Source organism: Cricetulus griseus, chromosome 5 (genome assembly GCF_003668045.3).
Source record: "Cricetulus griseus strain 17A/GY chromosome 5, alternate assembly CriGri-PICRH-1.0, whole genome shotgun sequence".
In the NCBI taxonomy this organism is placed as follows: domain Eukaryota; kingdom Metazoa; phylum Chordata; class Mammalia; order Rodentia; family Cricetidae; genus Cricetulus; species Cricetulus griseus.
This window is the reverse complement of record NC_048598.1, coordinates 126857955-126880144: the sequence shown is the minus strand read 5'-3', so window position 1 is coordinate 126880144 and position 22190 is coordinate 126857955. Positions and strand designations below refer to the sequence as shown.

At 48.9% G+C, this 22190-nt stretch overlaps 1 protein-coding gene across 1 annotated transcript in view; it reads right to left on the bottom strand.

The window, feature by feature from the left end:
• Sptb (spectrin beta, erythrocytic) overlaps positions 1-22190 on the bottom strand; it is a 70283-nt gene that overhangs the window by 25547 nt on the left and 22546 nt on the right. Inside the window, exons 4-21 of the mRNA XM_035445724.1 lie at positions 21175-21266; positions 20493-20573; positions 20059-20174; positions 19484-19596; positions 18249-18436; positions 16419-16536; positions 15649-15807; positions 14391-14693; positions 13700-13850; positions 12223-13093; positions 10644-10781; positions 5142-5898; positions 4572-4774; positions 4381-4471; positions 3243-3389; positions 1508-1771; positions 963-1169; positions 465-554 (exon numbers count right to left, since the gene is read on the bottom strand). Of these exons, the coding sequence (XP_035301615.1) occupies positions 465-554; positions 963-1169; positions 1508-1771; positions 3243-3389; positions 4381-4471; positions 4572-4774; positions 5142-5898; positions 10644-10781; positions 12223-13093; positions 13700-13850; positions 14391-14693; positions 15649-15807; positions 16419-16536; positions 18249-18436; positions 19484-19596; positions 20059-20174; positions 20493-20573; positions 21175-21266 (4089 nt within the window). The remainder of the gene's footprint in view (positions 1-464; positions 555-962; positions 1170-1507; positions 1772-3242; positions 3390-4380; positions 4472-4571; positions 4775-5141; positions 5899-10643; positions 10782-12222; positions 13094-13699; positions 13851-14390; positions 14694-15648; positions 15808-16418; positions 16537-18248; positions 18437-19483; positions 19597-20058; positions 20175-20492; positions 20574-21174; positions 21267-22190) is intronic.

Here is a 22190-nt window from a genome sequence, read left to right as displayed (position 1 = left end):
GGGTAGGGCCTCACACGGTTGGTCATGTGTCCAGAAGAACAGGGTCTATACACCCTGAGGACACTGCATATGCCAAGCTTAGCCCAAGAAGAGAAGTAGGTAGTACTTTGGTGCTGGTGGCATCCTCTTGGGAGTCTACCAAAAATAGGACTAGGACAGCACATTGGCCCCGCCCCTCCCCCCTCAAGTCAGACACTCATTTGAGCCTGGCAGAGTCTGGTGGTCCCAAATCCCCAAGTAACATGATGCTTCCATCCTTTGTGATCCTCCCGGAATCCACTCTACAGCCACTAAAGCCCTTTCTGTGTGGCAACTTCAGATGAAGCCAGGGGACTGAAAAGCTACCATCAGGAGCAATAATCTGCTGTCACCAGCCTTCAGCACATCAGAGCTAGGCCGGACCCCCTGGGGGCCAGGCTGGACCAAGCAGGAGCAGGCAGATGCACTGGTGAGGTGAGACTCACCTGGTTCTTCTTCATGAACAGCTGCACAGTTTGCAGATTAGTGCCATAGTCAGCGGACTGAGCCAGTGGCAGCCTCTCTTCCACCCAGAACTGCAGAGACCAGAAGGCAGGGAGACAGCTGATAATAATCACAGACAACCACCCCTTTCCTGAACGCCCACAAAAAGCCAGACGAGGCACTGCCTAGCTCTTCCCAACACCCCTATTTTACAGACAGATATTTCAAACTAAGTTTCCAAATAGCCTGTTCCCTTTCCCAAAGGGGGATCTTGATCCCAAAGTCTGGCTGACAGGTACACTAACAAGTGATTTGTAAGTTACCATTCAAAAAGTAATCTGCCCAGATTTTTCTATTTAGTGCAATCTCCAAAGCAACCCTGTGAGGTAAGGGGCAAGATGACCAGTTATCTGATGCCAAGATTGCTCTGGACAGCAGCCAGCTACCCCATGGCAGCTGGCACCTCAGTTCTAGGAGTAGAGAGGCTACAGCTCACTCACCGTCTCATCCTCTAAGTCCCGGCTGATCTGTAGCTTGGCTTTGGATAATTCCAGCTGCTTCTTCCTCCTCCCCAAAGGTTCTAGAAGGTCTAGGAAGCGCTTTTCGATGCTCATGTCTGTGTCTCCTGCCTCGGCTCCCAGCGAGGGGGCCTCGGCAAAAAGTTCCTCCAGTTCCTCCTTTCGCAAATTCACTTGGTCTTCCACTCGCTGGGACACAGGAAACAGTGTCAGTCCTGTCTGTGACACCTGGACAGGAGCCATCCCTCCACCCACCCACCCACCCATCCTTTAAGGCCCTTTTAAAATGCAGCCTCCTCCAAGAAGTTTCCCTGGTTGCCTCCGCTCAGTCTTTCCTCCTGTATTTCTCATGCATCTTTTTACTGGATTCCTGTCCTACTCACTGCAAAAGGGTAGGGGATGGCTTCTGAATCAGGAGGCACTTTATGCGTAATACCAACAAAAGGAGCGCTTACTTTAAAGCTTCAGGTTGGCTCCCTAAGATCCCTTCTACTTCAACACTCTGAGTCTACAACCTCTTCACATGCCTTCAACTTAGCCAACATCCGGTTGACGGTGGTCAGATCCTTGCCCAGGTCGTCTGATCGTAGCTGGTCCTCCATGGCGCCGATCCACTTGTTAAGGTCAGCATGGGTCTGCAATCGAAGGTCGGAGCTCCGGGCAGCTGAGAGTTGCTCAGTCTTCGCCTTTGTGGTCGTCTGTAGCTCATCCCAGAGCTTGTGCAGGGCATCCAGCCTTTCTGACACCACATCTTTGAACTGGGGCTTCTCTACCATCAGCTGCCTCCCTTCCTGTTGGGGAAGGAGGAGAGCTCACTTTGGGCTTCAATGACCTTTGAGGGGCCCCACTCCAGGTGATACAAGAGAAATCCTGCTGTCAGGAGGGCCAGGAATTGACACAGACCTTGGGTGAGGTGCCTCCCAAACATACTCTGAACCTCTAAAGTTATCTACAAGGGAGTGTGGGACAGAGACAGCCGTGTTTCGGCAAATGACTCAGAGAGATCCCAGTACAGGGGGCTGACAATAAAAGAAAAATTCAAGATTCACTCAGGAGTCAGGCCTGCTAACACAGCCCTACAACCCTAGCATTCAGAAGGCTGAGGCAGGAGGATAGTGAGTTGAAGGCCAGCCTGATGTACAAAATGAACTAAAGGCTAACTTTGGCAACTTAGTGAGACCCTACTTCAAAATTTAAAAACAAAAATCAAAAAGAGGGATAGGGTGGGGAATCTAGCTAAATGGTAATGGTTTAGCCCCTGGTTATCCTTCCCAGGAAAGAAATGAAAAAAAAAATCAAAATCCATCTAGGAGCCAGGTGTAGTGATATACAGCAATAACCTCTAAACTCAGGAGGCTGAAGCAGGGAAGATCATGAGTTCAAGGCCAGCCTAGGCTACAGAGCAAAACCCTGAATCATTAAAAAATAATGAATACACTAATAAATAAATCATATCCAGGTACTCATAGCATGGAACCCCTTACAAGGTCCAGAAGTAGTGGTTCTGCCTCAGGGATAGGCTGGTCACTGGGGCTGCCTGACCTTGTTTCCCTGTATAGATGTCTGTCTCTTGGTATGGGCAGAATAATAGAATTTGGCTCTAGACATATATTCTATTAGTAGTGGTCAATATTATCAATGGCTTCACAAGTGCCAAATACTACCCTAAGTGCTTTATCTGTCCGCAAGCACGCAATGCTCACATCTCAATGGTTAAGAGCGATTATCCTCATTTCAGAGAGGAAAAGCTGAGGGCAGAGAAGTCAGTCTGGTTCCAGAGGCTATGCCCTAACTTCTTGGCTTCATGCGGACACTGGACCTAATTCTTCCTAGACAGACACAGCAGGGAGAGCAAAGGGACATGATTTCCAGGTGTAACACCTGCCACACTTTGACCTGTGCCATTGGAGAGCCTAATACAGAGAGGCCCCATGGTTTCGTCCACAAGGGCAGAGAATGGCTGCTTCCTGGTAGTTTTGCCCATCCAAATAACAGGGAACACAGTACTGGAAAGCTAACAGATATGACTTCCCCCTGGCTACTGGATGCTGAACCCTAATTGTTCTCATTGGGTTTAACGAGTCTAGCTATAGCAGGAAGACTAAAACTTTCGTTACTGTTTAAGAGGAGGCTGTTTTATTTTCACTGCCAAATTCTATACAGTTAAGTAAGCTTCAGGACAGTGTCTGTGCCATGGATGAAGCCTCAGCCACAGGAGCCTATTTGAGCAGAGCGCCACCTATTACTCATTCTTCTACTTACTGCATCAATGTTCTCAAGCCACCCTTGATGTGAAGCCAGCTCTGCCATAAATGCCTGGTGCTTCATCCATTTGTTGTGAAGGTTGCGTGCTTCATCATAGGAGACATCTGGAGATGTCAGCAGCTTGTCATTGATCCAGAGAGTGAGCTGTGGGCAGAAACAGTCAGCCCTATGGTTTCTGAGTGTACCGCTTTGGCAAGGCAGGATCATGAGTCTCCCACCACTAGCTGCAGATGGAGGTGGTCAAGGGGATACTCCTGTCTTCCTCACTAGAGTATGTGTGGTTGTGAGATAGTTTGTTCTTTCCATAGTCCCAGGCCCTAGGACAAGGCCTAAGACACAACTTGGCACATTCTTAGTAGATAGGTGGGAAAAATCCATCCTGACAGGGGATGATAAATAATTAATAAACACCAAGATGTTACATGAGGAAGAGGTTAACAGCAACTACAATTAATAAGGGGAAGGGGAAGTCATGTGTTCAATATTTCCAAGATGTCCTGGCATCATGCCAAGTGTCCTGGCTTGTACCAAGTGCAAAGGTAGATGGAAACAAAGTTATGTGGGCTGAGAGGAAGTCCTAAGATAGAGCAAGCGGGGTACCAGAGAAAGCCCCACTGCATGTGGGAAGTTCCATCATCAGACTTCCTCCTTAAAGTTCTTATCCATCTGCCCTCACAGAGCCTAACAAGCTGTTTGCAGCAAAGGCAAGAATCATTCCATAATTCCAGCGTCCAGAACAAAATGAAGATGCTCAAAAGCATTGTGGATTTCAAGTCAGCCTCAGCAGGGCATTTTGTTAGGGCCCTGTGCGGGGTGCTGTGTGGATGAAAACACAAACCCCATATCCTTGCGTGTAGCTCTGCATAGGTCCTAGGTGGTTCTAACCCAGAACGTTCTCAGACCACTCTTGGAGAACCTTTTCCTAGACTGGGTGAGTGAAAGGATGACTTCAGACTTGGGTTGAGAAAAGAAAAGAACTGTGGAACGGAAGGCTTCAAGGAATATCGGGCTAAGAACCCCAAGTCCCCAGCTCATGAAACGCCACTGGGTTTTGAGTGAGGCAGGAATCCTATAGCCTCTCACTTCTGAGCCCTTCAGACTGAAGTCCAAGAAGCACCCCAACTATTGGCCTCACCTCCTTGCAGTTCTGGAGGAAGTTCTGTAGCTCCAGGTTGTCTTTTAGGAGAACTGTAGCCTCCTGGGCCTTCTCATTGTTCTTCTTGTGCCTGGGAAGTCAAGGGAAGTCACACTAGCACCAAGTCTGGGGTCCTGACACCCCAAGCCCAGTGTAGCACAGGGCCTCATGGCCCTAGGGGATGGGAGTACCTGTCTTCAATCAGCTGCACCTTCTCTTTGATCTTGTCTGAATACAGGTTGCCCTCATCCACCAGCTTGTTTCCAGAGTCCACAGGACTCAAGACCTTATAACGGTTGTTTTCCATAGACACTAAGAAATCTTCAAACTTTCTGATCCCAGCCTCCGCAGCTGCCAGGGAGTCTGGAGGCTCTAAGTGAGCCAGAGTGTATTCCTGTTAAAGCAAGGTTTCCACAGGAGGCCTGAGGATGTGCTAAGCAAGAGCGCCACGGGCAGCTTGTGCAGGCCACAGTGCTCCCCTAGAACAGTGCAAGGAGAACACTCTACTCCCCAGGCATGGCCTCCCATTCCCACCCAGGGCGGGGAGCATGGGCAGCGGTGAAAGCTACATGGAAGGGCAAGGTTCACTTCTCTAGCTTCAGAATGATCCCAAAACAAGACAGCTTGGGACATGGGACCAGAAAGTGACACAAAGAGGAAGGAGCAGAGAGGATTTCCTTTAATTGGCAACTATGAAGAGTTCACCACTAGTAAGTCTCCTGAGAGACCCCTGTGCCCCAGCGCTGCATGCTTCTCCCTACCTGGTTGCTGAGGATGGCTTCAGCCTGCTTGGCATCTTTCTGGAACTCCTGGAAGCCCAGGCACTGGGTGAGGGAGTGTCCTCGGCTCTCCCACATCCGGCGCAGAGCATCCCAGCCAGTATCTAGGCCCTTTAGCCGCTGGCCCAGAAACTGGTACTCGGGATCCTTCTGGCCTTTGATCACTTTCTCCCCAGAGGCTTTGACCTGGTGGTAATTGTCTTGGTGCGCATCAATCTCTTCCTTAATGGCTGCATGCTGCTGTAGGAGCTGCTCAGCCTCTGGGAGTGACTCAGGCATGTCCTCAGAGGCCACTGCCTTTTGGGCCATCGACAGCCAGGCCTGGAAATCATCCAGCTCCTGCAAGAAAGCCTGCAGCTTGCTGGCCTCACCTAAGGAGAGCTCCTGATCTTGCAAGGCATCTTGCAGGCCCTTCCACAGCTTCTCAACATCTGCCTGCCGCCGGCCAATGTCCTCTTTCTGCTCGGGGTGTGACTCCATCAAATACTGCGACTCACGCTGCAGGGCACTCACACGGTCCCGGATGGCCAATTTATCCCGTTCCAGCCCTGACAACTTCCTCTGGATGGCAATGACACCTGCCAGGTCCTGTCCCAGGTCCTTGGTAGACTTCACAACTTTCGTCTTGTCTATGATCCACTTGCTGGTCTCCTCACAGTCCACACAGTAATTGTTCACTCGAAGAGCCGAGTCCACAGCTTTTCTTTGCTCTGACACCACTGCCTGGAAGGCCTGCCATCTACCAGAGAAGAAACAGACCAAGGGGAAACAGATACCATGTTGTTCCTTAACTCTTCCCACAGGGACCCCTTTCCTGTATTTCCCATGAGCCTTCCCCACAGACCTCCTATGTTACAAAAAAAAAAAAAAAAAAAAAAAAAAAAAAAAAAAAAAAAGAAAGAAAGAAAGAGAGAGAGAAGAAAAAGGCAGTATCTACCAATGGGTAAACAAAATTAACTTGCCCAATATATCTTTACTCACGATATATCTAACAGAGAACCAGATTTTCTTGGTTCTCAAGAGTCAAACAATGATATGATCCTAGTCATATGTAATGTTCAACTGGACTTTAGGTAAACACGAATAGTCTTGGATCTACAACGGTTAGGCTTTTGGCTAGCATGAAGGTAATATGCATTTAGTAGGGCCTGTGCTTTGGCTGTTGTCCTTTGCCTGAGCTGGAAGTATCAGGTGTGATACTGTGGTGCTAGTGGGCAGTGGCAGCAGGCTGCAGCTCCCAGTCAGCCATGTGACCACAGGTCAAACAACCAACACTATGGAGAGTCAGGCTGCTAAGATAGGTGTGTGGCAGCTTTGAGTGAGAAGTGTCCTCCCTAAGCTCAGGTATTTGAACACTTGATCCCCAGTGGGTGGTACTGTCTGGGGGAACTGTGGAACCCTTGGGAGGTGGAGCCTAGTTTAAGGAAGTACGTCACTTTGGACAGAGTTTGGGTGCTTATAGGCTTGCCACGCTTCCTGTTCACTCTTTCTGCTTCGTGCTTAGGGTTCAGCATTTGAGCCCTCAGCTTCCTGCTTCTGCTGCCATGCCTTCCACTTGCTATTATGTCTTCCTGCCATATCCCTCTGGAACCAGAAGCCTAAAAAAATTCTTCCTTTACACATTGCCTCGGTCATGGTGTTTTATTACCACAATAGAAACGTAACTAATACAGAGGTTGGTAGCAGACATTGGCTGTTACTCTGAAGAACCTGACCATGCTGTTTTTTGGAGGAATGTGGAAGACTTTGGAATTCTGGACTAGGAAAGCAGTTGGATGTTGTAAGTAGAGTTAAAAAGCCACTCTAATGGGAGCCTGGAAGACAGCAGTGCTGAGAGCAGTGCAGACCTTGGAGGCCCAACTCAAGAGGTTTCAGAGGAAAGCAAGGCCATTAGCAAGCATCTGGCTTAGAGACCATTCCTGTAATATTTTGGCAAATGCCCATGTTGTGAGAACTTGCTTGAGGCTAAATTTAAAAGTAATGACCTAGTTTCTTCCGTGAAGGAAATTGCAAGACTGTACAATGTTTGTCCAGTCTGTGGCCTAGGTATTACTAATAGTGCTTGTGCAGGTTTACAACAACAGAAAGCAAGTGGGGCAGAAAGGAATCCAAAATGTATGGTTCAGGGTGAAAAAGAGCGCCATGAAGCTTAATGTTACAGCTAAGGCATGTGCTATTAAGATCGGGGCCATTAAGTAGATGTTTTTTCTGCACTGACATAAAGGGAAGTGCGATTTCAGGGCAAGACCCATCCAACTAAGTCCCCACTTGTGAAAGAGAGCATAAAGCGAGTTCCTGATTGCAATCCAAAGCTGCTGCTAATATACTTCAAGGGGGTCCAGGTCCATCCTAAGCTGCTAACCTAACTTGGCAGTGTCATCCACATGGTGCTGACTTTAGAGGTATGGATTCTTCCTCTGTTGTTCCAAAGAGTCACTGATGCCAGGCAGCAGGTGGCTGAGAGGGCAAGAGGTTTAAGAGATCATTGCATGAAGCTGTGAAAGTGAAGCCTGGCTTGCAGTGGAAACCCCAAGATGTTGGAGATGCCAAGAGCCACACACAGGGCGTGGAGCCAGCCCAAGAGAGAGAAGTATGCTGCAAGCCGTCTAAGTCTTTGCCTTGGGACCTGTGGCTAGAGGATTTGGAGTTTGCCCTGCTGGGTTTTGCTTTGGTCCAGTATGTCTTCACCGTGACCCCTCTCTTCCCTTTTGGAATGGGAATGCATATTATGTGCCATTAGATGTTGGAATTATAGAATTTGGTTTTTGCTTTTTCAGGGGCTTACTGTTAAGAGACTGCCTCGTCTCCGAAGAGACTTTGAACTTTAAAACAGTGTTGAGACTCAGAGGCCGTGAGGACTTTGGAAGAGGAACTAAATGCCTTTTGCATTATGATATGGCATGAGCCTCTGGGGTCAGGGAGTGGGGATGTGGTGTTTGAATGAGAAATGCCCTTCATAGACTTAGGCATTTGAACACCTGGTCCCCAGCAGGTGGCACTGTCTGGGGAGGCTGGAGCCTTTGGAGGTCTTGCTCTAGTTCCTGTTTGCTCTCCCTGTTTTGTGCTGAATGAGGATGCTACTGGTTTATGCATTTGCTACACTATGCGTCTTACTGGTATCTTGGAGTATAGTCCACTTAACACGTTTTTCTGTAAACAGCGTGCTACGTTTGCCAGACCCTCCTTCACATACTTCATGTTTATCATTTTATTTCACTGCATCACTTCCCTGATGTTCGACCTCATCTGGATCTAGTTTTTCAATGGTGGCACTGGAGATTGAACCCAGATTCTTGTGCACACTAAGTACACAGTAGTGTTAACCTGCATCCCCAGCTCCTTCATGCTATTTTGTTCACTATGATCCTGAAGCCACAGAATATACACCACATAGCCCAGGCATGTAGGAGGTTATGCCCCTGAGGTTATTTCAGCACATTCTGTGGTGTTCACACAGTGACAAACTGCCTAATGACACATTTCCAGTAAGGTATTTCTGGTGTTGAGCATTTCAGAACTGTTAATTATAAATGCAAAGTAAGAGAGCCTGGAGAGATGGCTCAGTGGTTAAGAGCACTGGCTGCTCTGGCAGAGGACCCGAGCTCAGTTTCCAGCACCTACATGGCAGCTCACAACCGTGTAGAACTCCAATTCCATGGAATAGTATTCCCTCTTCTGACCCCCGAGGGAACAGGTGTGAATATGGTACATATATATACATACACACAGGCTCATACACACAAAAATTAGTAAATCTTTGAAGACTAAACACAAGGTAGGATGCAAAGCTCAGAACTAGTAAAAAGGAAGGCAGGGGTATTTTTCAACTGAAAAATGAGCCTGGCCTGGGTTAAGCATGGCCAGGATTTGGAATACACAGTTGGAAGAATAATCACATTGACAGAGAGGAACAGAGGTGGGGAAGTGGCCCCATGGTGGGGGTGCAGAATGGATGTGAGATGAACCAGGGTGTCTCTGAGGGGCTGAGCCAGGATCAATGTGTCAAGATTCCAAGGAGACAGATTTCCACCATTCAACATCAGTCCAAACATTCTAACCGAAGGAACTGGTCCCAAGTGGGGGAAGCTAAGTGGTAAAAAAAGTGGCCTTCCGGTCTCTGCTGGACTGGATGGCTTTCAGGCCTCTCTACTCTTAGACTTAATGGAGACTGCCTCATCATTCTGCACCTCGGCTCTTCTCTAACCTAAGAACGGGAACCTCCTTGAAGTTTTCAGTTGAGGTGGGTGAGGTGTGGCTTAGCCTTTGCGTAAGTACTGTGCTAACTGCTAACCGATTGCACCACTGGAGCTCCGACTTAGTCTTTGTAAAGGGCAGCATGTGTGTCTACAATGCATTGCATAGTTAGCAAGTTTTTCCTGCCTGGAAGCTTCTCTGGCTTAAACTGATCTAATTGCTTCACTTAAAAAGCAGCTCCGACCAGCCTGGTCTACAAGAGCTAGTTCCAGGACAGCCTCCAAAGCCACAGAGATACCCTGTCTTGAAAAACAAAAAGACAAAACAAAAACAAAAACAACAAAAAAGCAGCTCCAAAACATTCTCTCTCTGTCTCTGTCTCTCTCTGTCTCTCTCTCTCTCCCCCTCTCCCACTCTCACACATAGACAGTACCTATAAGTCTAATAAAGAGGCATCCTTCTTTGACTTAATATCAGACTTGCAGGCCCCAGCCTTGAATGCTGAGATGGCCAGCCCCATTCCAGTGGCTCCACACCATCCCTTTCAGCTTGGGGTTTCCAACAGGCTCTCAAAAGTCCTCACAGTTTCTTTACAGCTGACTATTCCCTAAGTCTACCTTCTGAACAGCCTTAGGTGCAGACTAAAGCTCATGCACATGCCCATGGAAGGGGCCAGTCAGTGTTAGGAGGAGGGAGTGAGCATGTGGCATTGCACGTGCGGGGGTCCAGGTAAAAGCAAAGGATGCAAGCGTTTGCCGTGTCCTCAAAGATCCTCCAGGAACCAATGAGCAATTATGCCCTTCTCTGAAAGCAGCTCTCTCTAAAGGCTCCTCAGGGCCTGCTTTTTGTTCCAACCATGAAGCTTGCTCAAGGCTCTCTGCTAATTCCCTTCACTCAGGCCAGTCTTATTATCGGTGCTGCATTTTGGCACAGGCAGGGACATTCTTTTATGGACAGTACTTAAGAACTCCCAAAAGCAATTTCCCATGTCCAGGAATGTCTGGGGAAATATGGCAAAGTACCACGTGACCGACTAACTGTCTGCACACGTGGAATGTCCCTTTCATCACAGGTGCACGGACACCCGCCCTCCTCCTCAAGACACAGCACTCTTCTCCATGATGCTGACAGCAGCATAGATTTTCCCCCTTGCTACTGTAGCCTCAATACTAGCCAATACTAGATTGGCAGAGAAAGATAGGAACATTTAAAGCCTGGGCCATTTCCCTAGGTGCGTGGCAGGTGCACAGAGAACCCCACCGCCAGACCTAAGCCTTGCCCACTCCCCACCTCTTGTTCAGGCGATCCTGACACTGCTTCACTTCCCCGCTGCGTGGGTGGCCACTCTCCACCAGGTTGTTGGCAGCAAGGTTCACACCATCGATCTGAGCCATCAAAGTCTTCATCTCCTGGTCCAGGATGTCAAACCTGATATGGACGGAGAACATGAGGAGCAGTGAGTGGCACTGGAACCACCAGGCTCCAGTGGTTCCCAGTCTCCAGATGTGTAGCCATTACTTCCTCAGTCCACATCCTGAGTGTTTTGTTCAGGGGAGGCACACAGGCTGCTACACCCTAATTTTTGGTTCAGTGGGTTCAATCTTGTGTCTTGGTGTCTGTGGACCAAGTTAGGAGACAGCTCTTTACAGGTAAGAGCGCCACAGAAAAGCAAGAAGCAGAGCGGCTGTAAAGGGGTTATAGTGTTGGGGTTGGCAAAGAAGTCAGTCACCCCAAGGACTATCTGCCATACCTCCATTGTCTTGGTTGCTGTTCTACCCTACTTCTGCTACCCAGAAATGCTGGCTGAAGGCATTCCTCCTTAGTCTGATGCTTCATTCCCCGGATGGGTAAGGGAGGGCTGCTGAGGGAGGAAGGCCAACTTTTCCTGGCAGGAGTCAAGCATCCTCTAGCACAGTGGTTCTCAACCTGTAGGTTGAGACTCCTGGAGGCCGAGAAACCCTTTCACAATTCATTAACAATAGCAAAATTACAGTTATGAAGTAGCAACAAAAATCATTTTATGATCGGGGATCAGCACAATATGAAAAACTGTATTAGAGGGTGGCAGCATTAGGAAGGCTGAGAATCACTGCTCTGGCATCAGTGTAGGGCCACTTTGGCACCACTCCTGGGAGTAGCTCCTCCTGCTCCATGATGCTTGTATTACATGCTAGGCTGATGAGATGCTACAAAGCCTGAACAGTTGCCCCCATCCACAGCTGGAACACACCTCCTCTCCATCACCTGACCACTCCTCCACCCACAGACCCCTCCATAGCCTGAACACCCCATTCATCTACGGCCTGATCATGTCCCCTAGTCATAGCAGGAGGACCCCTCCATCTACGGCCTTAGAACCAACCACCCACCTCAGCCTGAGCATCCATACCCCATTGAGCAAGATCACACCCCCACCCCCACCCCCGCCAAGGATGAACTTGCCCCAGACCCCTATCCAGGGTGCTGATGGAATCAGAATACAGGAAATGAAAGTAGCCTCAGAAACCTGTGGTTTATAAATTGGTGTCTGTGGTCCCTTGGAGTTCTCTGGCTTAGGGACTAGCATTGAGAGTTAGAGATGACAGAGTCCCAGCCTCTCAGGCCCCATGTACACAGTGCCTCTATTTCCCATGTGATCCATGCTCAGAATTCATCTGAGCAGAGGCTGCTATGGCTGAGAAACAACTGAACCAAGAAAAATGTCCTTTGTCTCAGGATTATGAAGGCCCCAGTGGGTGAAGTATTGGGATCCCCCGACCCCGGTCAGAACAGAACTCAACTCCTGATGCCTGCACTTTAAGCACTGGTCTCTCAGAGACCCCTGATGGCTCTAGAGTTGGAAGGTGAGCAAAGGCTGAGCCTCTCTGACCTGTGCTGTACAACCTCCAGGTCCTCTAGTGTGTTCGGGATGTCCATCTGGTTCAGCCACTTCTCCTTCTCGCTCATCCAGAGCTCACAGGCATCTGACTCCCCAAACACCGTGTACAAGTCCAGGGCATCCTGCAGCCTCTGTCCACGTAATTCTGCCTGGGCCAACACCTGCTGGTAGAGCTTCCTGAGGGTCTGTAGACGATTCGTTACATCTGGGGAATCTCGGAACTCCTCGGGGAAGCCCTGGGCTTGGTGCTCCAAGTGCTCCATCAACCCGCGGCTCTCCTCCAGCTCCTCTAGAAACTCCTTGTGCTTCTTTCCCAGGGCTCGTGTGGCACCTTCATCTTGCCCTACGTCTTCCCCAGAGAGCAGCCGGTGAGCATCTTGCAGCCAGGCCTTCAGGTCGTCTGCATCACCCTGGAACTGGAAGAAGTTCTCCGCATTCTGCAGGTCCTTCTTTCGAAAGTCGGCCAGCTCCTTCAGGTGGTCCCATTGGGCCGACACCTCCTTGACACGGTTCTCGATCTGTGGATGTCCAAACTGCTTTTGGGCAACCATACCCTCAGCCTCCTGGAAGATCTGCTTCAGATGGGCATCCAGCCCACGGAGCTCGTCCTCAAAGGCCTTGTGCTTGCGCTGTAAGATGAGCACACTGGTCAGATCCTTGCCATAGTCCAGGGAGGAGTAGATCTGCTCCTTTTCCTTGATCCAGCTTTCGGCTTCATCCATCTCCCAGAAGAACTTCCAGAGTCGCTTGGATTGCTCCAGCTGCACCTTCCGTCCAGCTGCCATGTTGCTTAGTTCACTGAAGCACTGCTCCAGGTGACTGACACGGTCCTGGATGACCTGTGGGTCACAAGGCTGGTACCCTGGAGGAATAGGAGGAGGAAGATGAAGAAAGGGAAGGGATTGATTTATTGGCAAGTTTCAGGTCCAATTGCCACACAATCCTAAAGCTTCCATCTCTCAGGGTCTTGTAGTGACCTTGTGTGTGGTAGGCAAATGCTTTACCACTGAGCTATGTCTCCAGCCCTTCAAGGTCTTTTGGGATTGGATGCATGGATTCTCAGTTACTTGGAGGACAGGCCAGATTAGTTCCCACTAAATTTCAGGAATAAGGGAGATTAAAAGTTGAGTCGGTTCTTAGAAATGGACAACAGGACATGAGATCTAAAAAAACTCAGTTACAGATTTTCAGGAGGTAATGAATTCTCTTATTTAAGACTAGAAACTAGAAACACAGTCTCAGACACTAGCAAAAAGAACAGAGGGCAGATGCCATCTCATGGACATCTTTCTAATTATGGGCTTCCGAAACAGCTGGTCAGGAGACCGCTGCTACCCTTCAAGTTTTGTACAATATCACCTGAGGAAAGAGGCAGAACTCTAAAGGTGGTATACCCAAGGGGGAGGGCCCGCCCCAAGGGTGGGGTTTAGCATCAGAGGCCTCAACAGAGGGGCATTCTTGGCCTCACCTTTCCCCTCAGTGAACTGCAGGGTGGCTGCTGTGATAGCCTTCACTTTGTCCCCTTGGATGGCAATATCGGCCTCCATTAGCCGGTGCTTCTGAAGCAGGTCTTCAACCTCTAATAAGTGCTTCCCAAATTCAGCAGACAAGATGTGAGCCTGGCAACGGACAGCGACAAGTGAGGAGAAAGGACACCTCCAGAGAGTGTGTGTGCATCTTAGTCAGGGGAAGTGAAGACAACAGGGAGGCGCCTGCTGCAGAGGGTGCCTTCAGGGATCTTCCATGGAATGTCCTACAAAAGCTCAAGTTTCACACACATCCATATCATCCCTTTCAAGGTCTGGAGCCTGGGCATGTTTATTTTTAGAAAGCCCATGGTCAATTTCATGCTTACTTTCACCCGAGACCTCCAGGAGCAGAGGGAGGGAATTCAAACTTCTTTGGTTCCCCTGTGCAGAGGGGTCTGGATTCTAACCAGAGTCAAATCCCACTTGCTTGGAGCTGGAGTCTCTGGGCTTCCCATTAACACATATCTCTTCTAATTCCTGTGTTACTGGGATATTGTGAACATCTTTGTCTTTTCCCCATTGTGACTTAGAGATATGACCTGAGGGCAGGTATGTAAGATAGTGCATGCTGACTATAATGGGCTGCGGGGTGTGGGGTGTGGGGTGTGGCACGGGCAGCCTGAGGCCCACCTTCATTTCATCCGTCCAGTCGATACTGTGCAACATGTCCTGGAAGAGCTTCTGCAGCTCCAGGGTGGCCTCGAGCCTCTGGCGCCGGGACCGCAGCAGCTCCTGCAGGTAGCTCCACAGACGGAGGATGTTGTCCTTCCGGGCCATGATGCGCTTCTGGTCATGGTAATTCTCTTTCTCCAGCTCCTGGGCCAGATCCTCCAGGGCCTTCACCCGCTCCTCGTAGGCAGCTGTGTCAGTCTCAATGGCTTCGTGCTTCTTCTTGGCGGCCTCCACAGCTGCCAGGTCATACCCAAAGTTATCCTGCCCCCAAGGAGGAAAAACAACAACAAACAAAACAGCAGCTCAGCTAGATTCCTCTGGGCTCAGCACAGTGGGTCCCTGGAGCACAGCTGCTAGATGGGAACAGGACATTTCTGCAAAGGCATTATCGCTGCTGCCTGTCTTGTCAGAGCAGTTTCTAGATGTCTCCCAAGTGCCCCTAAATGCCCCCAATTTGACTCTCTGTGCCACACAAGCAGGTGAGGCTATGTGTTCATTACAGAATCCTCTGGTGACCTGCTGGTACTTCCACCCTGCCTTGAGAGGCTCTGTCCATTTCTAGGCAGGCGGGGTGCATGCCACATCGATGCAAACAGATGGTTTACCCACACACTATCTGGGGCGCACATACACTCTCCAATGCTCTTAGAACACTCACTATCCCCTTAACAGACAGAATTTAATTTGATTCTAAGCTCTAAGTGGGAGGGAACAGATGCTCTGATGGAGAATCAGCCCCAGGGTTCACTGTTAGCCAGTGAAATATGTCCCAGTCCTGGAGGCTAAGAAATCAAAGGCACACTCCCGGATTTAAGCATGTTTCCAGGGAAGAATCATTAATGTCAACTCTGACTTCTGGGTCTGTTGATGCTATAGCAAACACAAGACACATTGGCAGGGGAGCTGTTCTAGTATGTGAGGCTCTGGTCTAAAATGAGGACTTCATATGGGTTGGGAGCAGAACTCAGTGGTGGAATGCTTGCTTTTTGTGTTGCAAGGTCCAGGGTTGGACCCCTAATAAGAGCAAGAGGCAGACAGTGAGACATAGAGAGATTTAATATATCCTAGGGTTTCTCTTCAGATGTAAGTTTTTAGATCCAGCCAGACACCTGCAAGGCTGAGGAGGGGCTTATCTGGCTGCTGCTGAGACTGTTCCATTGAGATCAGCGGTCTAAAGCGCTTGCCCTCTCCTGTCACACACAGTGTGCCTCCTTACCTGGGTCACGAGGCGCTGGTTTTCATTAAGCCACGTCTCTCTCATGGCAGCCTTTCGGTCGAAGCGCCGCGCCAGCTGTTCCAGTTTCTCCTGTCGAATGAGCTCGCTCCTCAGGGCCAGCTCCCTCTGGTATTCTGCTTCCTCCAGGCTCTCCCAGGCCTGCATGGGGCAGAGGAGAATTCTTGGGGAACAGGGAGATTATGTGGGCTTGGAGTTGTTGCTTTCACCTGATACTTGATGACTGGATGTATCCAGGGAGATCCTGCCACTACAGAGTAAGGTGGTAGCAGATTAAAGTTTGGTAACATCCTTTGATTTTTGTCTGGGCCAGACCAGTCAGACTTCCCAGCTGCACCTTCCCTTAGCCTGCCTTAGACACTTGCTTGATAATATAACGGTTTCCACCTCCGTAGATGCAAGTCCATTCTAATAGAGCTTCCAGATGGTGCTAAGTCTCCAAACCTCTGAAATGTCACACGGCGCTTCCCCTCTGTCATAAGTAATTACCATTCTAGACTCCAAGATAAACTCAAGGTTAGGTAGAGGATGGGCTACCAAAAAATGGCCCCAAACAATGATTGTAGGTACCTAAAGAGACTGACATATGAGGAGCGGGGAGTAGAGTCTGAATGCTTACTGACACAGTCAAATGACTCTCCTAAATAGGCAGCATGTCATTAATGCCAAATAAAGTGGCCTGGTCTAGCCTCGTGACCACTCCCCATATCCTCCTCAGGAACTCAGAGGGGCAATTGACACTGCCACGGTACCCGGTTGATGTCAGACACTAGCTTCCCATCGTGGGGCGTGTACACTTTCTGATTGTTGGCTCTCATCCGGGATTGGATGGTGAACAGGAGGACTTCCAGATTCCCCTTCTCCTGAAACCTGTGGGGAAGAGAATTAGGGATACTGGTATTGAGGTCCCCACTGACAGTTTACTGCAATCAATATGGAAACTCTGACACCCTGGATCTTGGAAAGCAAAGCACACTTCCCCTAAAAACAAAGAAGGAAAGACACAAGGCAGGTCTGCTTGCTGCTAAGACAACTGTCATTCTCACTGGCAGAGATCAGATACGAATCTGCATCTTTACAGCTCAATTCAGAGAAAATGCTATGGCTATCAGAACATTCATTTGCTTCCATAGGGACTGGCTAACTGGAATATTCTGGTAATTCCAATAAACACCAAGTTTTACCAACCCACACAAAGAAACCCTTCTCTGTCCCACACAAACGAAGGTTTTTCAGACAAATTGTTTTAGTCAATAAAACCTCAGAAGCAGCTTACTCCCTCAAGAACATAGGCAGGGAAAGCAACTTTTACCCCAGTCTCAATTAGCCACTCTCCCAAGTCCTATCAGCCAGATGTGTTCAAGGGGCCAGGAAGGCCCCTTGTTCAAGGGCTTTGTGGGTGCAGAGGACAAGGCCCAAGGAATGGTGCACTTCCACATTTCTTCATGTAACACGAGACTACCCACTTCTACTCCTAAACACAGCGTTGAGGGAGGAATCATCTGTGTGCCTAGTGCACCTCAGTGCCCAGAGTGCTCAGGAGACCTTAGGCCCTGAAGCCCTGTGGTAAGCACAGGTAAGAAACAACACCCTTGTATACTGCACCTTAAGGTATCAGTATTGAACTTAGGACTTTAAAAGTGGGTTAGTGTCAGACCACGAACCAGATCCAGAGTTACAGAACATCCTGGGCTTAGTGTCTCATTTCCACTACTTGAGAGACTTGAATTGTGAGATGAGACTGGAGGAGGAAGAAAAAGAGGGCATCACTGACGACCTAGAAGCCTTTCTTCAGAGGCAGACAAACTACTAGCAGAGAGCCTGCAATTCCTGATCTGTACATGTGTGTGCGAATGTACATGTGTGCATATTTGGAGATCCGTGCATATGTGTGCTTGTACCTGTATACCTATGAGTACCCACACGTGTGTACATGTGTTCATGTACATGTGTTGCATGGTTGTGAATATGTGTATGTACATATGTACATGGCTGTATGTGTATGTGCCTGCATAACTGTGTGTGTGGTTATATATGTACATGTTTATGTTCATTATACATGCATGCACAAGTGTGTGCATGGTGACATGTTCGCATGTGTGCACATATGTGTGCACATATGTGGTGGGGTGGGGCAGAGCTCCTAAGAAGCAGGCTTAGAGCTTTGCTGATGAATAAAGGCATGGAGAAAGATGGATATACTTGATGATCGCAAGGACCAGCACAGGGCGCTTGGGCTGATGATACAGAGGTCATTACCTGAAAAGAAACCCAGAGCTCAGGCAACAGATGCACCAAGGGCCCTGGCTCTCCAAAGAAGCCTGAAACGGCTCCTCAGTTGGCCTTGGGAGTCTAGAAAAGCACTTTCTTTGTCTACAAGCAAAAGTTACTCATTGGTATCAGTAAGGTGGATGGCATTGACATGGGGTGGCCAAGTAAGACATGAAGCAGATGGCAGATGCCCAGCTATGGAACTCAAGGATGTACCTGGTAGATAGACAGACTTTATAGGGCCCAACCCCCAGCTCCTGACTTTTTCAGCTCCCGAGGACTGACCACCCTCCTGCGTGTCAGGGCCTTACTTTGGTGGCTTCTCCACGGTACGGTAGGTGCTGAAGGCCTGTAGCTGCTGTTGGACACCACTCAATGAGTTGGCAAACTTGCGGCTGTTCAGGACGTTAATGGTTTGCTCAATCCAGGTGAGCAGGTCTGAGGCTAGCCCACTGTACTTTTCAATCATCTTCTCGGTCTCGATAGCGTGGTCAATGACCTAGGGAGTCGCCTTGTTACTCATTCTCATTAGAAGGGAAATGCCACCAATGAGACCTATCATTGGTGTGAACTACATTGGGGCTCTTGTGTCGCTCAAGCTGTTAGTGTTCTGGGTTGGGTTTGTTCCCAGAGAGCCCACATTGCTAAAGGAATGGATGAGAAGTGGGTGAAGTCCTCTCCTGCACTGACTGTGCTGAGGTCCAGTGACAGCTTCCTCCTCTTTTAATCCAATAGAACAGTGGTTCTCAACCTGTGGTTCATGCCCCCCCCTTGGGGTCACATATCAAATATTTATATTATGATTCATAACAGTAGCAAAATTACAATTATGAAGTAGCAACAAAATAATTTTATGATCAGGGGTCACCACATCATGAGGAACTGTACTAAAGGGTTGCAGCATTAGGAAGGCTGCGAACCACTGTTATAGAAGGTCAGTAAGTTTGCTGAGCCAGGATACCAGCCCCTAGAGGTTGGAGTCCTCCTCAGTCACTGTCTGCTCTAGGTTTTGAGACAGAATCTTCACTGAACCTGAAGTTTGCTGTTTTGGCCACAACTGCCTGGGCAGGAACCCCTGTGCACTGTGTTTATTCCAAACTGCTTATTAGGAATCAAGGGCATCCAGGCAGCCTTTGTGAAACAGGAGGAACACAGAGACCTGTCTACTCCTGAGGAGCTGAGGAACCAGCAGGAGAAAGAACCATGCATGGCACTCTGCCCCGAGGAATGTGCTCCTGGTGTACTGTGGAAGCCTTCGAGGTCTGATGCCACAATCAACAGAACAAATTAAGAGCCTGTGGTGCCTCCTGGGGGATTGTCTGGGAGACATGGGCCTCCAGGAGACTACGGACTCTGACCTGGGCTGTTGCCGGTCAGGACAGACATGGATGTTCTTTGGAGTCAGCCTGAGGGATTCCCAGGGAACTTAGAGGGGGGGGTGGTGATCTACACACAAAAGTGCAGCTAGAGGCCCAAACACAAGACTTTTAGGATAGTCAGGGAACTCACACTCAAGGCCTGGGGCGGCAAACAAACAGCTTGATACCTTGCCAACTCGCTTGCCCTCCACTGCCAGCACCTTCATCTTGGAGAAGTAGTGATAAAACGCCACCACATAGGTGATGATGGATTTCTCATCTGGGTTTTCTGTGAAGACATCTGTAAGAGGGAGACAGTACATTCTCAATACCAAAACTGGAGCCCAGGAAAGCCATGCTTCTAGCATTTAGCCCATCTTTCTCCATCATGAAGTTCAATCATAGGCACCAAATGACAACCAACAGGGCACAAAATGGAGGAGTAGCTAGGTGCAGTGTCAGAGGCAGGAGTTCAAGGACAGCTTCAGTTACAAAGTGAGTCCTAGAAGAAGCAAAAAACTGAGCAGAGGCCTTTGACCTGAGACAGTGATTGATAGATCTACATTGGGACCATAAACTACAAAAGCAGAATGAAGGAGGATCCAAGGCCCCAAAGACCTTCCCCATAAGTCAGGTGTCTGCTAAAAACCTACTTGCCACTGAGAAGCACAGCAGGGCCTGACTTAGCCCCAACATCTCCATGCCCGTAGCTCACCAGACACCTGGACCAGCCCTGGGAGGGAGTAAAGCGGGCGTGGCTCACCTTCAGGGTCAAGGAGTGGGATGATGCCCAGCTGGCGTTCAGCCACATCAAATGCATGCTCCAAGTTATGCCGGGCATTGGAATCCTTCAGCTTGTCAAAGTCGATGAGGTCAGGCCTGGGGACAAGGGCTGAACTGTTAAGATGGAGTGGCCATGGTGGTCCCACATACAGACAGTTGCAGCATGAAGCAAGCATGCTAGACAGACGTGGGGAGTTGGAAAGACAGGCAAAAGGAATGAGACACGAGAGCAAGAGACAAGGCAGCTGTGAGCACCGGTTTGTAAGGAAACAGCAGTAGTATGAGTGAAGGAAGCAGGAGTGCTGGAAGGCCAAGGATAAGAGGAGAAGCAGCAGGCAACACCATCCCCCACCTTGGCCTCTGGCCTCTAGTTAAGGTATCAAACCCCCCCACACACACCAAGGCTCCCCTTACCGGTGTTTATGTATTAGGGCGTTGAAGGCCAGGCCATCCTTCCAGCTGGAGGTGAAGTTGGTGACGTTGACATGGGGGTAGCTGCATTCAGGGAAAACAATAAGACTAAGAAACAAATTCTCTTGAGATCCCAAACAAGCACCTGAGCTGAGGGTCCACATGCCAGGAGAGGGACAGACCTGTCCCATCTTAGCTGCTTCAACATAAGAACACACAGATAAGCCACACAAAGACCCCCGACCCCCTCCTTAACTGTGGCTCATAACTCAACAGGCTCTGCAGTCTGACCACAGTGACTTTGGAAAGGGATCTTGACGTCCAGGTCAGGGCAGACTTGAATCAATTGTACCAAAGCTGCTATAGTTCTGGGGACTGGTGTCTTGCGCCCCTTGGGGAATGGCAGCTCCTACGGCAGTGGTTTGTGGGGGCGGGGGGAGCTGGTTGAATGACCCTTTCACAGGGTCACATATCAGATATCCGGCACATCAAATATTTATATCATAACAGTAACAAAATTATAGTTACAAAGTAGCAACAAAAATTTTTCATGGTTGGGGGTCAAGGCAACATCAGAGAACTGCGCTAAAGAAAGGGTCACAGCATTAGGAAGGTTGCGAACCACAGTCCTGGGGGAAGTGCCCAATAGGGAACAAGTAATGGCAGGTTTCCAGAGCATACACACCCTGCTGTCTTCATCTGGCACCACAAGAGCAGAGCGTCCTTGGCTGAGCGTGTCTCACGACCTTCTTGAGTTTGGACAACAATGTCCTGAATCTGGGAGTGGCAGAAAAAGAAAGAGAAGAGTAACTGCCTTCCTGCTTTCCTGGGAAGACTCATTCCCTTTGCACTCTTCCCTACAGCACCCCACACCCTAAGGTCTTAGGTCCTAGTTACCTACTTCTTTGCCTCAGTCAACCAGAATGGCACCTCATATCAGTGGGGACAACATTAGTCAGACACCTCTAAAAGGAGTTTGAGAACTGACAAGATACCCTGACACCTTCCCATTGAAGGTACAATGCCTCACAGTGTGTAACAACATGAATGTTGGGTGATATTGTTAACATGGTTGCACTGAGCTAGCAGACCACTAAAGCACACTTCTGGGTATGGTGTGTCCAAATGTGGTTAACTAAGGGAAGAAGACACGCCTTGAATATGGACAGCATCACCTCCTAAGGCAGAGGCTGAGGACCAAGGAGAGAACCTTGAATTTTAGATGAAAAAAATGTTTCTAGTTTAAAAAGTAGAAACAGTAGCTGGAGAGATGGCTCAGAGGTTAAGAGCACTGACGGCCCTTCCGTAGGTCCTGAGTTCAATTCCCAGCAACCACATGGTGGCTCACAACCATCCGTTACGAGACCTGGTGCCCTCTTCTGGTGTGCAGATATACATGGAAGCAGAATGTTGTATACGTAATAAATAAATAAAATCTTTTTTTGTTTTTTTTTTTTTAAGTAGAAACAGAGGGTTTTTTCTGCACTATTTTTGCAATTTCTGAACCGTATTATTTCAAACACAAAGAAGTTACACATAAAGGGTGATGGGACAAAAAAACAGTCCTATAGCAGACTCCAATCTAGCTACAAGTCAACTTCTATTTCCCCCGCTCCAAAAGACTATAGCTGTCCTTAGCTTTAGTACTTTGGGATGGTACAGAATGTAGGTCCTCCATCCCATGATCACTGTTCCATAGGG